At 42.6% G+C, this 16,455-nt stretch overlaps 1 protein-coding gene across 6 annotated transcripts in view; it reads left to right on the top strand.

The window, feature by feature from the left end:
• Window positions 1-15,862, top strand: part of LOC143031703 (uncharacterized) — a 78,652-nt gene extending 62,790 nt beyond the window's left edge. For 5 of the 6 annotated variants that reach the window (XM_076195879.1, XM_076195878.1, XM_076195872.1 and 2 more), the window contains 5 exons: window positions 1,403-1,500; window positions 4,693-4,865; window positions 5,810-5,956; window positions 8,880-9,028; window positions 9,866-15,862. In XM_076195879.1, coding sequence (XP_076051994.1) covers window positions 1,403-1,500; window positions 4,693-4,865; window positions 5,810-5,956; window positions 8,880-9,028; window positions 9,866-10,105 — 807 coding nt within the window. In that variant the 3' untranslated portion in view covers window positions 10,106-15,862. The remainder of the gene's footprint in view (window positions 1-1,402; window positions 1,501-4,692; window positions 4,866-5,809; window positions 5,957-8,879; window positions 9,029-9,865) is intronic. The other variant, XM_076195877.1, reaches the window with a different exon arrangement.
• The last annotated feature ends 593 nt before the right edge of the window (window positions 15,863-16,455 follow it).

Below are 16,455 nucleotides of genomic sequence, written 5' to 3'. Positions count from 1 at the left end.
TCCTCTTGGATGACAGGTCATCCCTGCATCTCGTCCATTGCCCTGCGTCACAAGCAATGCTGCAAGACACAGCACATCCACAGCAAGGCCACTTTATTTAATCGGCGAGTCTGTCCCCCCCCCATGCAGAAAAAGAAAAGTTGGTAATGGAAATATATATGGAACTCTATAAATTGTATCGACAGGTCATGATCCACCCTTAGTTCCTTACTTCCTCGGGTCTTGGCATGATCCCCTTGGTTGAGAACTGATAGTTTTATAGGTACAACAACCCCCGGTTGAGAACCGATAGCTTTGTAGGTTTCAGAAGTGGATGAGGTGGAAGAGATTGGGTTTCAAAAGTGGATGAGGTGGAAGAGATTGGGTTTCAGAAGTGGACGAGGTGGAAGAGGTTGGGTTTCAGAAGTGGACAAGGTGGAAGAGGTTGGGTTTCAGAAGTGGACGAGGTGGAAGAGGTTGGGTTTCAGAAGTGGACGAGGTGGAAGAGGTTCGGTTTCAGAAGTGGATTAGGTGGAAGAGATTGCCATACGATGAAGTGGAGGGGCTAGACTACCTTGGGCTGTCAGGAGGTCCTGTGGTGGAAGAGCTCCACCTCGATGCATCGCCTCTGACCCAAGCATTGCGACAAAGGACGGGGATGAACGTTCGTCCATCCGTGAGGTGCTCAGACGGACGGGGCGATGAATTTCTCCGAATGAAGCAAGTTCAGTTTCATGGGGGAAATATTCTACATAAAAGAGTAGGGCTTGAGGGAATTAGTTTATTAAATCAAGCCTCAAATAAATGGGGAAGACGCCTTTCAATATATAGATTATTTTCAAAATAAACCAAGACTTATGCACGTACTATTTTTTAAATAAAATGAGCCTTAGGCTCGTACTATTTTTGAAATATGTCGAGTTTTAAGCTTGTACTATTTTCGAAATAAACCGAGACTTAGGCTCATACTATTTAAAGATAAACCAAGACTATACTTGTGCTATTTTTGAAAAAAGTCGAGACTTGTGATCATACTATTTTTTAAATAAGCCGAGAGTTGTGATCATACCATTTTCAAAATAAACCGAGACTTAGACTTGTACTATTTTCGAAATAAGCTGAGATCTAGGCTCATACTATTTTCAAAATAAGCCAAGCCTTAAGCTCGTACTATTTTTCAAACAAGTCGAGACTTAAGCTCGTACTATTTTTTTAATAAGCCGAGACTTAAGCTCGTACTATTTTCGAAATAAGCCGAGACTTAGGCTCGTACTATTTTCGAAATAACTTGAGACTTATGCTCGTACTAGTTTCGAAATAAGTAGAATCTTAAGCTCGTACTATTTTCATAATAAGCTGAGAGTTGTGATCACACTATTTTCAAAATATGCCGAGACTTACGCTCATACTATTCATCTTGCAGGCAGTCGTAGTGGTCAAGGACGGTAAAGAACCATTTGTGGGCCTGGTGGTGGTGTCGTCTCGCAACGTGTATGTGCTCGAAGTCACCGGTCCAGAAGAGTAAGTATCTTCAACCGTCGTCCCAGATGTCTTTCGAAAATCCACAGAACCTAGGTAACCATCAACGGCCACTGGATCGGCCTATGAGTCACTCGAGGAAGTACTGTCTTGTTGCAAGTGGGAGCCAGTGTGTAGGATGTGTTGTTTTGGGACTTGTGTATGATGATTATGATAGATTTAGTACGACTAACATCCCCCAGTGGAGCAGTGTTGCTGCTGTGATATTTTCCAGTTCCCACAAATGAGCAAGATTTTTTCTACAAAATTCTTGTAAAGAAATCGGGATTTCCACATTTTTTCCCTCAAAAAGAAGGAATTATATACACAAATAAGTTCATTGTAACATATAATTTGCTCACAAAACATTCCATGTGAGCAAATTCCTCACACAAATTTATAGAAAATTCCTACAAAATGGCATCGGTGCAGTGGAGTACAGAGGAGCCCTTCTTACATGAGATGTGGAGACAAGAAACAGCAATTGCTTAGCTTTCTTTTGTCGCTCGCTGATATGGTCAAGTTCTTTGAACCAATTACCTCTCTGTCAAGGGTCTTTGTTGATATGATAACTTTATGCTTGGTTTCTAGTGAATACCGAGACTTGCACAATGAGACCCTGTAGGGCAGATGTCAAAGAAAGTCTACCCAACTCCCAAAACTGAAAAATACCATCTCCACATACAATTCAGAAAAAAAAAATAATGATGAAAATAAAAAAATATAATAATGATATAGATGATCAAAGAAAATAAATTAACAAAAGAAATGGAATAAATATATAGATAAGTAGACAGAGTGAGGAAAATGGAGGAGAAATAAGGAAGTGTGAAGTGAAGGCAGTTGTTAAGATGATGAGAGCAAGTAAGGCACCTGGTCAGGATGGATGCCATGCACAATGTCTAAAAAAAAAAGGAGGTACAGTGATGGTGGACTGGCTGGTGAGGTTATTTAATGTTTGCTGGAGAGAGGGTAGAGTGCCGGAGGACTGGAGGAGTGCCTGTATAGTTCCACTTTACAAGGGAAAAGGGGACAAGTGTGAATGTAGTAGTTTCAGAGGGATTAGCTTGTTAAGTGTAGCTGGGAAGGCTTATAGGAGGATCATGACTGAGAGGATTAGGAGAGGAACAGAGGGAATAATTGGTGAGGAACAGTGTGGATTTAGGACAGGTAGAGGTTGTGTAGATCAGATTTTTGTGGTAAGACAGATATGTGAGAAAGCTATAGGAAAGGGTAAGGATGTTTTTTGGGCTTTTATGGATCTGGAAAAGGCTTAAAACAGGGTAGACAGGAAGGCACTGTGGGAGGTTTTGCAGATATATGGGATAGGAGGAAAGCTTCTAGGAGCTGTCAAGAGTTTTTATTAGGGTAGTAGAGCATGTGTTAGGATTAGAAATGGAGAGGGTGAGTGGTTCGAGTTAAAGGTGGGACTTCGTCAGGGATGCATTATGTCGCCCTGGCTGTTCAACTTATACATGGATGGGGTGGTGCAAGAGGTGAATGCAAGGGTGGTGGGTCAGGGATTGGAGATGTTTAAAGAAAATGGTGAAAAGTGGGAGGTGAGCCAGCTGTTGTTTGCAGACGACACTGCGCTTGTGGCAGGATCAGAGGAGGGATTGAGGAAGTTGGTGACAGAGTTCGGGAGTGTGTGTGAAAGAAGAAAGTTTAAGATAAATGTGGGTAAAAGTAAGGTGATGAGATGTACAAGGGGTGAAAGTGGCAGCAGACTGGAAGTGAGCATTAAGGGAAAGCGACTGGAGAAAGTGGATAGTTTTAGATACTTGGGTGCAAATGTGGCAGAAAAAGGTGGAGGTGGAGGTAGAATGTAGATTGAGAGAAGTAAGTAAATGACTTGGGGGATTAAAAAGTGTAATGAGGAATAGACATTTGGGAATGGATGCTAAGAGGAGACTGTATGAAGGAGTGATTGTGCCAACAGCACTGTAGGGGGCAGAAACATGAAACATAAGAGAGGAAGAGAAAAGGAGTTTGAATGTGTTTGAGATGAGGTGTCTGAGAAGTATGATGGGGGTTACTAGGCTGGATAGAGTGAGAAATGAGGAGGTGAGGAGAACAGGGGTGGAAAGGGAGTTGGGAGATAGGGTGGATGAAAGAGTATTAGGATGGTTTGGACACATGGAAAGAATGAGTGAAGAAAGACTAGTAAAAGAGGTATGGAAGGCAGATGTGGAGGGAGTGAACATGAGGGGGTGAGCTAGGATGAGATGGATGGATGGGGTGAAAGGGGCTTTGGGGAAGAGGGGGATGTCTGTTGAGGAAGGACAGGAGAGGACAGAAGACAGGGGTGAATGGAGAATGGTTGAATATGGATGATGATGTGATGCATGAGGTGGAATGGGTGGGGGGATTGTGGGGTGAGGTAGTATGTGTAAGAAAAATTTGACACAGCCTGAAGGGATTTCTCCCCATCTCCTTTTCTGCATGGGGGGACAGAGAGGGGGCGGTGTCGCCGATTTAATGAAGCGGCCTTGCTCTGGATGTGCTGTGTCTTGCGACACTGCTGCAGACCAAGGGCAGTGGACAAGATACAGGGATGACCCCTTATCCAGGAGGTGCCAAGATAAGAGAGAGGGTGGAGTGGAGTGGAGTGTATTAGGGATGGAATGGGTGGGAATGGTTTTTATGCCTTTTTCTTTTTGGCAACCTCCCTTGTAAGGGGTAAAAAGCCTTTGGTATATGTATGTAGATAGATAAGTAAGAAGAAATAATAATAATACATACATATACGAAAGGCTTTTTCCTTCTTACAAGGGAGGTAGCCAAAAAGCAAAAGGTATAAAAACCATTCCCACCCATTTCATCCCCTACATGCTCCACTCCCTTCCACCCTCTTCCTTCTCGCTTATCTTGGCAGCTCCCAGGTGATGGGTCATCCCTGCATCTCACCCACTGTTCTGGGTCAGAAGCAGTGTCGCAAGACACAGCACATCCACAGCAAGACCACTTCATCTCCACATACAACTCGGAAAAAAAAAATGAAAAAATAAATTAATTATAATGATATAGATAGATCAAAGAACATAAATTAACAAAAGAAATGGAATATAGTATATAGAGGAATAGATAGATAAGAAGAAATGATAATAATAAATTGATAATAGAACACAGTTTAAACACAGACTAGTTTGAGGTTGGCATCCAAACATAGACGTTCATCATCGGACCGTTTTCCAGGGAGTGCGTACAGTCGTGGCTGAAAGAGCACCTGTCGTGTCCGCTGACGAGTGTGGAGAAGGTGTACAGCCTGTACCAGCGTCAGGGTGTTGCGCTTCAGCTCGGAACGCAGTTGGTCCTCATCTCGTTGGCCGACTCCCATCGTGCCAACTGCTTTTACAACTTCATCACAGGTGAGTTAGTTTCTTGCCGTTGGTCGTACCTCAACCTCTCCAATACGAGTCAAATTCTTGCGTGCAGTATCGGATGCCTAATGTATGATGATGCATGACAATACTCTTTCACTCAGAGTAATACTAAACATAGAAAACACCTCTTCAATACAAGTCAAATACTTGCATGCAGTATCAGATCCCTGATGTTCAATGGTTTGACAATGCATGACAATACTTGTTTTATAAAGTATAAATTCACTGCTGATTTACTTGTTCTCTTTCACTTGGAGTAATACTAAACACAGAAAATGTGATAAAACCAGTTCATAGAATTTGGTGGTCACTCAGCTACAACTACAAAATAAATATAATCAAGATACCAATACCAGCGTCCTCATATACCCACTCATGCCTTGTGATGCCTACATAGGCATTATCACATTGAAGGGATTAATGTGCAGCTATAACATGTGGTGGCAGTGGTGGGATTCCTCCAAAGAGACTGGTTTGAGGCACCAGTCTCTTCGGAGGTGTGGGTTCTAATCCCACCACTGCTGCCATATTATTGTGTGACTGCAAGGTGAGGGAGATAATAGGTTTTGAAAATGGCTACCAGGAATACAATTCTCTCTGTTGTCCATTGTACAGGACCACCACAAGGTCGTACAATATTACTGGAAATTCAAAATTTTGCTACTCACACAATTCCCTTCCGCTGTCACAAGGAGGTACCTGTTATTGATCACACTGTGTTATCGGAAATTCAAAGGTTTGGTACACAAAATTCACGTCCACCACTACAGGGAAGTACCTGCCATGGGTCGCTTCATGATATCATAAACTCAAAGTTTTGCTTCTCACACGATTCCCTTCCACCACTACAAGGAGGTACCTGTCATTGGTCACATCGTGTCATCGGAAACTCAAAGTTTTGCTACTCACACGATTCCTTCCGTCGCCAGAATGCCTGGAGGACAATGGCATGGAGGTGTGTGTGGAGGAGTGCAGCGTGGCGCAGGGGGAAGCGGTACTTCTCAACCTGAAGGAACATGTCCACCTGACGGAGGAGACCTCCATCTCCCATTTTGCCATGGTCTCCCTCCTTACAGGTAAGTTAGCAAAGACCACAAGTGAGTTGTGGGTAATGAACCAAATTTGAATTTGTTAGTATTGTGTTCTTAGTGTCTTAATTTTGGTGTTACACAAAAACCTTGGCATTATTTAAGTATACCTGCTATTTAGAATAAATTCGTTAATTACAGAATTGTTCTTTGATATGTTTGGCACTCACTTGTGTCATAGAGTCCAAGTTTGGAGGGGCTAAGAGAGAGAGAAATTGAGAAATTGAAAGTGGTTGTCAGAATTAATTCATGCATACATGGGTAGTTTTACCAAAATTGGAGTTTGTTGTGTCTTGCTATATTCCTTCTGAGCCTGGCAGTGGACAGGAGACAGGGATGACCCTTCATCCAGGAGGAGCTAAGATGAGAGGGAAACAAGGGTGGTGGTTGAGAGTGGCCTTTGGCTTGGCTACCTCCCTTATAAGTGGGAAGAGTCCCTTGGTATATAGCAGAGAGTTTGTTCTAAAGATGGCTTCCCAGGCCAGGAAAGCATAAAATGAGGGTGGTAAGTTTGTGAGAGGAAGGGTGGATATGTTAGCGCTGAACGAAACTAAACTGAAAGGGAAAGCGAGTTTGAGTGTTTGTGAGAGGAAGGATGGATATGTTAGCACTGAACAAAACTAAACTGAAAGGGAAAGGCGAGTTTGAGTGTTTGTGAGAGGAAGGATGGCTATGTTAGCACTGAACAAAACTAAGCTGAAAGGGAAAGGTGAGTTTGAGTGTTTGTGAGAGGAAGGATGGCTATGTTAGCACTGAACGAAACTAAACTGAAAGGGAAAGCGAGTTTGAGTGTTTACGTGTGGTAGGTAGTGTTGGGGAGTGGAGAAAGGGAGGGAAGGGGGTAACTGTGTTGATGAGGACTGAGATATGAAAATGTGTGCCTGAATGAAGGAAGTATCATTGAAGATCTATATATATATATATATATACCAAGGGCTTCTTCGCCCTCGTAAATGAGGTAGTCAAGTCAAAGGCACACACCCACTCCCACTCACCACCCTTGTTCCCCTCTTTTCTTGGGTTTTTGTGGACAAAGTTGATCCACATCTCTTGTCCACTCCTCGGGTGACTCAGGATAATGTAGATTAAAATCATAAGAGGTGAGGAGGTGTGGGTGTTTGTATATGGCTCTAGCTACAAGAAAAATGAGGAGCGAAGATTTTTTTTTAATGAATTGAATGAATATCAAAAATTTTGGAAGAAACGTGAATGTAGTAGTGTTAAGGGAATATACAAAAGGGATGAACTGGTGGATGGATCAATAGGAACGCACAGTGGGCCAGGAAGGACCAGAAGTAGAGAGGAAATGTTGGAGAGGTGTGAGAATGAGAGTGACAACATTGTATAAGAAGGTAGCCCTGCAAGTGAAGCAGCCTTGCTCTAGATGTGCTGTGTCTTACTGTATTGCTTCAAGCCACAGCAGTGAGCAGGAGACAGGGACGACCCTTCATCCACAAGGAGCTAAAATAAGAAGGAGGAAAGGGTGGTGGATGGGTGGGAGTGGGTGTGTGACTTTGACTTGGCTACCTTCCTTGTAAGGGGGAAGAAGTCCTTTGGTAATAAGGTAGATAGAGAGATATATGGGCCAGAGCGGGTTGGTGAGAGGCAAGGTGAGCCTTCAGTAAAAGGTTATATAGTGGTGTCCACAAAGGGTGAACATAAAAGTCTGGACGTGAATGTTGGACAAAGTGGTGTCCACAAAGGGTGAGCATAAAGTCTGGACGTGAATGTTGGACAAAGTGGTGTCCACAAAGGGTGAACATAAAAAAGTCTGGATGTGAATGTTGGACAAAGTGGTGTCCACAAAGGGTGAACATAAAAGTCTGGACATGAATGTTGGACAAAGTGGTGTCCACAAAGGGTGAGCATAAAAGTCTGGACGTGAATGTTGGACAAAGTGGTGTCCACAAAGGGTGAACATAAAAGTCTGGACATGAATGTTGGACAAAGTGGTGTCCACAAAGGGTGAACATAAAAGTCTGGACATGAATGTTGGACAAAGTGGTGTCCACAAAGGGTGAACATAAAAGTCTGGACATGAATGTTGGACAAAGTGGTGTCCACAAAGGGTGAGCATAAAAGTCTGGACGTGAATGTTGGACAAAGTGGTGTCCACAAAGGGTGAACATAAAAGTCTGGACATGAATGGTGGATAAAGTGGTGTCCACAAAGGGTGAGCATAAAAGTCTGAACGTGAATGTTGGACAAAGTGGTGTCCACAAAGGGTGAGCATAAAAGTCTGGACATGAATGTTGGATAAAGTGGTGTCCACAAAGGGTGAACATAAAAGTCTGGACGTGAATGTTGGACAAATTTAGGTTCAACAAAGAGACAAGAACTGGTTTACCAATAGGGTGGTTAACGAATAGCATAGACTTAATAACCTTGAAGTGAGTGTTGAAAGAATTGGTTATTTTAAGAGAAGATGAGATAACTTTATGGATAGTTATGACAGGTGGTAAGGGACTTGGAACTCTGTAGTGTTAGCCTTAGGGTCTCTTGCAGTCTCCTTCATTCTTATGTTCTTAAAGGGAGATGGTGAAATTAAAGCGTACTTCAGCAAAAATGAAAATGAAAAAAAATTACCTGCTTGGTCATCATTTAGCCCATTCAACTCCGATGACAAGATGTCTTGTCATTTGGTCAAATAAAACAAAAAATCATAATAAAACAACAAAATGTTTGATGATCAAACAGCACCAGAAAAATATGACGTCATATTTTTCTGGTGCTGTTTGATCATCAAACATTTTGTTGTTTTATTATGATTTTTTGTTTTATTTGACCAAATGACAAGACATCTTGTCATCGGAGTTGAATGGGTTAGTCAAGGAAACACGCATGGTGTGGATTTACGGGAAAGAAAGAGTAATTTCCTGTACTAATGTGAGCTTCATCATTTATCCCACAGAGGGCGGCAGCAGCGAGGCGATGTTTCTGGTCATGACCCACGAAGACATCCTCCTGTTCGAGGCCGATCTCACGTGGTATCTTCCGCCATCACCACTCTCCACACTCCGTCTGGCTGCTCAACAGCTCATTGCTAATATTACGGCTATCGTACGTATTAACTTGGGTTTCTATGGGATATGAGCGTCGTTGTGGTTAACAAAACTTGATGGATTTAGATCGGAATTCATTATATTTTCTTTTTGTGTGTGTTTACCTAATTGTGGAGGTGCTGTGTCATGTTGCATTGTTTGCTCAGACTCCAGTAGTAGGCAGCAGACACGGATGGCCCTTCGTTCATGAGGAATTGAGATAGAAAGGACAACAAGGGGTAGATAGATGGGTATGGGATGGATGAGAAGTAGATTACCTAAAAAAAAAAAAAAAAAGAAGAAAAAAAGAAGGGAAAAAAAAAAAAAACAGAAGGGGGAAATACTTGTGGTATATGTGCCTTTTTGTCAGTCAAACGTGGCCATAACGTAATCTCGTTTTTAATTTACTTCAGCTGATTATGTATCTGACTGAAGTACGTAAGACAGGAAGGGTGGTGAGGTAAATACCAAAAGCCGTTGGAGTTTTATTACTGTTTCATCATAAAAGGACTTCTTCACACTCTGAAGAAGTCCTTTTAGGACGAAATGTTGGTGATAAAACTACAACGGTTTTTGCCATGTACCTCACCACCCTTCAGCTCATTTACGTATCTATTGTCACGCCTCTCCCAAAGAAAGATGTCATATGGTTTATGTCACAAACTCCGCCCATCGGAAGGCTAGGACGGTGCTTCTCACATCAGACTTTGTAGCATGGAAATTAATGAACTATGCCCTTGGTGCAACTATGCCAGTGGCAGGGTTCGAACCACCATCCCCTCGACCTTTGCTGCAAGTAACGACACCCTCACCCGTAACTTGGTATAGATATTGATGTTGCCCGTTTTACCCACAGGAGGTGCACAGTGAGAGCCACTTGGAGCTGCTCTTTCAGGACGAGGTCACAGGCTTGGAGAGCTCGTGGCGGTTGCATGTGACCACGTCGGTGGGAGCCTGCCACCTCCTCCAGGCCATACGCACCCCCTGGACGGAACTCTTCAGCGTCGACCTTCAGGTGACTTGCCATGATGTGACGCTGGCAGCGGCCTACAATCCACAGCCATCCGCTCCTGCCACTGCCCAGGACTTGCCGTGAGGGTGGTAGCATTATTACTGCGGTGGTCTTCCACTTGCTGGTCACGGCAGTTTTGCCAGTTCGGGTGGATGAGGAAGTGTTGCTTATCGCTCATGATCACAGACTATACAAGGATGGCCATTTTTTTTTTCCTCCTCCTCCTGTGCCTGGACAAATGTGATGCTCTTGGCCACCCCATAAGAACTGTCCCAAATCTGGTCGACGTAAAATTATATATATTTTTTCCCCGTCATTAGCGCCCAAATTACCATGACAGCAAGCAAGACCTGGGCAGGGATACAATGGACTTGGGTCAATCTTTTTTGTAAATCTTTTTCATAATGCTTAAGAATAGGAAATTCTAACCAACTTTTATATTACTCAAACTGAGAGAGTGTTCTCCTGGTGTTGGCATCTTCTGTGTGTATAGGAGGAAGCGAATCCATGTTGAAATGGGCTTACGAAGGAAGAGCGTGCCAACAGGAGACCTTTTGTTCCATAACACATCATGACATAAGAAAAGGCAAAGGTTGTCCTCTTATCCTTATATTTGCTCACACACGTACACACACACACGCACACACACACACACACGAGCATAGCTCCCTTCCTGTATGATACAACTAGGTAAATACACACACATACACAAAATGGCTTTTACTTACTTGGATGAAGAAATGGTAAAGAAAATACCAGTCCCACTGATAAGGCCAAAATGGGAGTATGCAGCAACACTGTGGTCGAAGGTTGTCTTCTTATCCTTATATTTGCTCACACACGTACACACACACACGCACACACACACACAGGAGCATAGCTCCTTTCCTGTATGATACAACTAGGTGAATACAACATGGTAAGTACACACACGTACACAAAGTGGCTTTTACTTGGATGAAGAAACGGTAAAGAAAATACCAGTCACACTGATAAGGCCAAAATTGGAGTATGCAGCGACACTGTGGTCACCCAGTACTAAAAGAATATAAGGAAAATTGAGAGAATCCAGAGAGCAACTACGAAGATGGCCCCAACACCATCAAAACTGTCATATGAAGATTGTCAAAACTAGAATTACCGACTCTGGAACAAAGAAGAGAAAGAGGTGACTTGTTGACCATCTACAGAATTATGAGAGGTATAGAAGTCCTTGATAGAGAAGACTTATTAAATTGGGATAAGAGAAACACAAGAGGATATGGAAGGAAGCTCAAAAAGGACAGTTATAGAAGAGACCTGAAAAAAGAACAGCTTTCCACACAGAGTGGTGGATGCATGGAACATACTAGATGAAACAACAGTGTGTGCAAAAACAATACATGAATTTAACCCATTCAACTCCGATGACAAGATGTCTTGTCATTTGGTCAAATAAAACAAAAAATCATAATAAAACAACAAAATGTTTGATGATCAAACAGCACCAGAAAAATATGACGTCGTCAGTCCTCCTCCTCGAGGAGGAGGACTGATGACGTCATATTTTTCTGGTGCTGTTTGATCATCAAACATTTTGTTGTTTTATTATGATTTTTTGTTTTATTTGACCAAATGACAAGACATCTTGTCATCGGAGTTGAATGGGTTAAGAGCAAATTAGACATGGTGAGATACAGAGATGGGACACCACGGGAGTAGCTCCCCTTCCTGTAAGATACAACTAGGTAAATACACACTCACGCGCACATATACACACAAAACACACACGCACAAAAACACATACACACACATCTCATTCATTTAAAGCATTTATATACTTTTAATTGTTAAGTGACCTTTGTAATGAAGATAGTATAAATATTTCAATTTTTTCAGTGGAACAGGACATGCACATTTGTATGTGTGTACATATTCATTTATGCGTAAATGTGTATAGACTGATCAAAGTTTTAGGTTGATAGATAAATGACTGAATCCCATCTGGGTTTGATTTTGGCTAAATTTGGACGATTTCGATTGGCTGAGGAAAGGACTTGAGGCTGAAGGACAATGTCTCCGTTCGGCAAGACTCTCTTCAGCCGAGAGTCCATCCTTCGATTGACTAAAATCACCCGTCGTTAGCCAGGATAGGATGCTGAGAGATTAATTTGGTTTAACGTTGCGAATTGTCCCCAGTCAAATGGCTAGAATGGTGCCCCTTACAGAGGACTTAGTGACGTGGAATTGAATGAACCATGCCCTTGGTCCAACTTGCTAGTAGCAGAGTTCGAACCAGTGCCACCTTGACCTATGTCACAAATTGCAATGCTCTAGCCAACGGCCAGCAAGGATCCTTCTGAATGAACGATTTTATTTCTCTACATTGAAGTCTTCTCCAGAGACCCGTTCTCCCCGTTTCCGAAGCTGGGAAGTCGCAAAACTGAGAGAAATATTTTTAACGAGAATGAAGTTGGGGTGTTGTTTACAAAGAAGCACCTACATACTTGGGCGGTGCAAAAGTTTTCAGCGAGACCTGCGACTTTTGGCAGATGTAGGGGGTTAATGTCGTGGGAGTGAGGTATGTAATGAAATGTTCGGCCGTTTTTCTTTCATCACGAATGGTGGGCATAGTAATGGCAGCAAAGTAATGGGTGCGTTTGGGCCTACCTGGACAAGTTAGGAATTTACGTTATGATAATTTAAAAGCTTATGATGTATAGAAAGAAATAGGCAATGCCATTCTTTTATATTGAAATTTCAAGACTCGTGATTACAGTATGTATGTATATATATGTATATATATATTGATTTGTATGTATATATATATACATAATATGTATATGTATATATATATTTTAACAACCACAATGCACTTTAATTCTAAGCCATCAACATCAGGAGACCCGATGGAGGCTAACATGCAGAAATTGAATTGCGGTATTGCCAAGGACTTGAACCCAGTTAGCGCATGACAAGTGCTGTAGTGACTTACCGATTATGCCATCAAAAGAGATAATTTCTGCATGCCTCCATCGGGTCTCCCAATGATGATGGCTTAGGATTAAAGTGCATTGTGGTTGTTAAAATGTATCTCTAATCACTGGGACCCATTCAGTGTTGTACATATACATATATAAATATATATGTCATAGATCTACCTATTATAAGAATTTAATGCAGAATCTGCCATTATTGAGTGATTTTATGAAGGGTATAGTGATGAAATTGATGACTTTACATAGATCTATGCTAAATATAGAACCTTTTATCAATTGCCTGTGTATATACTGTGTGTTGGGTACAGGACGTCTATTACAGAAGCCGTATATACAACGATTCGTATCTTTTCAGTTATAAGCTTGAGTGTCGGCATTTATCCTTGGCTGTTGCCGAAAGTTTACGATAACGACCGATCCGAAGTGAGACCAAGAGGTGACAAGTTGTCATTGTGCAATTTATCGTTTTAGATTGTGGCTTCAGTTTATTTTGATGACGTGGTGTTAAATTTCACTCACCTAGTGTTTAGCAGTCCACCTCCTCCGCCTCTTCCTCCTCCTCGTCCTCCTGCCTCTCTCCTCTTCATCTCTCTATTCCTTCTCCTTATCTTTCTCCTTCTCTTCCTCTTTCTCCTTCTTTTCCTCTTTCTCCTCCTTCCCTTCCTCTTTCTCCTCCTTCCCTTCCTCTTTCTCCTCCTTCCCTTCCTCTTTCTCCCCCTCTTTCTCTTCATACTCCTCATTTTTCTCCATTTCCTCTTTTTACTCCTCTCTCCTCCTCTTCCTCCTCCAGGGCCCTCAGTCATTATTTTTTGTTTGCATTTTGTTACCGTATGTGTGACTTTGTTTTAGCCAAACATACTTAAGAATTGATTTCCTCCGTACGGGATGCCCGGAACCTCTTCAGCATAACACACTTTGTAGAGACCATTCCAGCCGGGGACAAACAGATTTATGAAACGAATAGCCCGGCATTGGTGACCTGACTGACCAATCGCTGGAATCTTGTTTCGAACGGTCGACCCGGCCCTCAGCTGCATGGAATCGTCTGTCAGTCAATCTGTCATCCCAAATCTCTCTCGCACTCGTTTTCGTTTTTGGCATAAAAAAAATATATATATCATTTGTGTGTCTTTCAGTGATTAATTCAGTTTTGTCGTTGCACTGATCTGTCGCAGCCTTTCCCGTGCAATTTGATTTTATCGTAGGAACCGCCATCATCACCCAGGGCAGGGTTGCCTGTGATGAGGTCATTCTCAACTCAGAGTCCGTATAGAACTCTACACAGTGTCCCAAAACTTCGGAATAAAAACGTACGTATGTACATTTACCAAAAGGCCCTGTCCCCCTTTTCAGAGGAGGGGACAAGTCGATGCATAGACTCGCCCATCTGAATCCCGTTAATTGTGCCATCAATCTTAGCTCCCTACGGCTGCAGGGCCATCCGCGTATCCCTGCCATCCAGTTGCGTCCAAGACAATGAAGCAAGACACAGCATCTTCATAGCTGAAGTGGGTTTTCTCCCACGTATTCATTATGGGGTAATCCGCCACCCTCAGCCACATGGAAAGAAATCCCCCTGGGCTGCACCAGTTCCTAGTTAATTTACGACAAAAATTCTGATCCAAGGCGATGGGAGAGATGCAGGGATGACCCGTCATCCAGGAGGAGCTAAGATATGAAGGACGGAGGGAGGGAGGGGTGGAGGGGAGTGGATTGATGGGGATGAAATGGGTGGGGGTGGAATTATGCCTTTTGACTTTGGCTGCCTCCCTTGTAAGTGGGAAAAAAAGCCCTTGGTATATGTATATTAAACCCTCAACATATCGGATCTCGATATATCGGATATAACGGACAAAAAAATCTGACCGGATAAACCCTCACTATAACCGATTTTCATCCGTTATAGCGAGGGATCCTCAATTATAACGGATTTTCGGATATAATGACAGACCCCTGTCCCCATATCGTCCGTTATATCGAGGGTTTACTGTATCTACCAAGGGCTTCAACTCCCTTACAAGGGAGGTAGCCAAGTTGTCAAGCTAGCAAACACCCACTCTCGTCCACCACCCTCTCATCTCAGCTCCGTATAGAGCCTCTAGGAAATAACACAGAATTCCCAAGATTCTTCATCAATTATTCGACATAATGTAACAATATATTCTGACAGTGACTTCGGGGCTCCAACCAAGCATCAAGCAAGGCCTCGGTTTGAGCCCCAAGGTGACTGTCGGAAAATATTGGTAATGATATGTTCTCTCACTTCAGGTATAACAAATTGTATTCACGGCTTTGACCCAGTGATGTCCTTTATGCATTTCGTCCTGGCTGATGCCACATGATTCAATTCATTGAAGCCATCAGTGGGTCACTAGAGGTTAATCTCATGTAAGCCTAAACGATCTAATTCAACTCCAGGATGACCTTTGCCTAAGAAGAAAGGAATATGTTGTCACGGTTGATAAGTTACTGGAGGTTAGGGATGTAAGCATCATGATGATGCGTAATATATTTTGCAAGAATTGTATTTTAACCCTTTGCCTGTATCGGGAGTTTCCCTCGACTGAATAAGGTCGCCTGGTAGCACTCGGAATTTAAGTTGTCACGAGAATGAAAGGGTCAATGTAAGTGAGTTTGTCGAGAGGACCAAGGCACTCTGCATGGTCAGAATGACGGAAATGTTAATGAAGATAAAAGTCGTCATCATTTTATGTAATGTTAAGACTAGTCCAGTGCCAATGTTGAAGTAAAGGCTTGCAGTTGATGTGTGTGCCGTAAGTGGGACGTTACAACTAATCCACATAGTGCCTTCCTGAGCATCTGATCTTGTTAACCAAATAAATAAAAAGATAAAAAAAACAAATGTGGATTTGCTGAGTCATCCTCAACAGGTAACCGTCAAGATATCGGTGAGAATAAACCCGAACAGTGGGTGGATTTGCGAGCTCCAGTGGAACACATAGATGTACAGGTGGTAAAAAAAAATTGTACCAACCATGACACTGCAGTCACCCACCTTGTGAACATCAGAAACAAATTGGACTCGCAAATTGGGATTAAAAAAAAAAAAAAAAAAAATTGTGTTAGCCATAACTTTAAAGTCACCTGCCTAATTGGTGGTGTTCAGGTTTATGAGTACAGATTGTTCGGAACTCACCAATATTCAAAATGTGACATTTCAAAATAAAGAAAATCTGGGACACCAGACGTATATCTATATACACCATGGGCTTCTTCCCCCTTATAAGGGAGGTAGCCGAGTCAGAGGCACGCACCCACTTCCAGTGTAGACACGTACGATGACCTTTAGGGACACGTACTTCTCTGATGTTACTGACTTGTTCCATAGCAGAGTCAGAGGTACATACCCACCATAGACACATACGGTGACCCTTAGGGACACGTACTTCTCTGATGTTACTGACTCGTTCCTCGTCTTTGGCAGGCTTTGCTCGG

The sequence above is a fragment of the Oratosquilla oratoria genome, chromosome 12 (assembly GCF_046742065.1).
Source record: "Oratosquilla oratoria isolate Oo_2021 chromosome 12, ASM4674206v1, whole genome shotgun sequence".
In the NCBI taxonomy this organism is placed as follows: domain Eukaryota; kingdom Metazoa; phylum Arthropoda; class Malacostraca; order Stomatopoda; family Squillidae; genus Oratosquilla; species Oratosquilla oratoria.
This window is presented reverse-complemented; position numbering and strand designations above follow the sequence as displayed.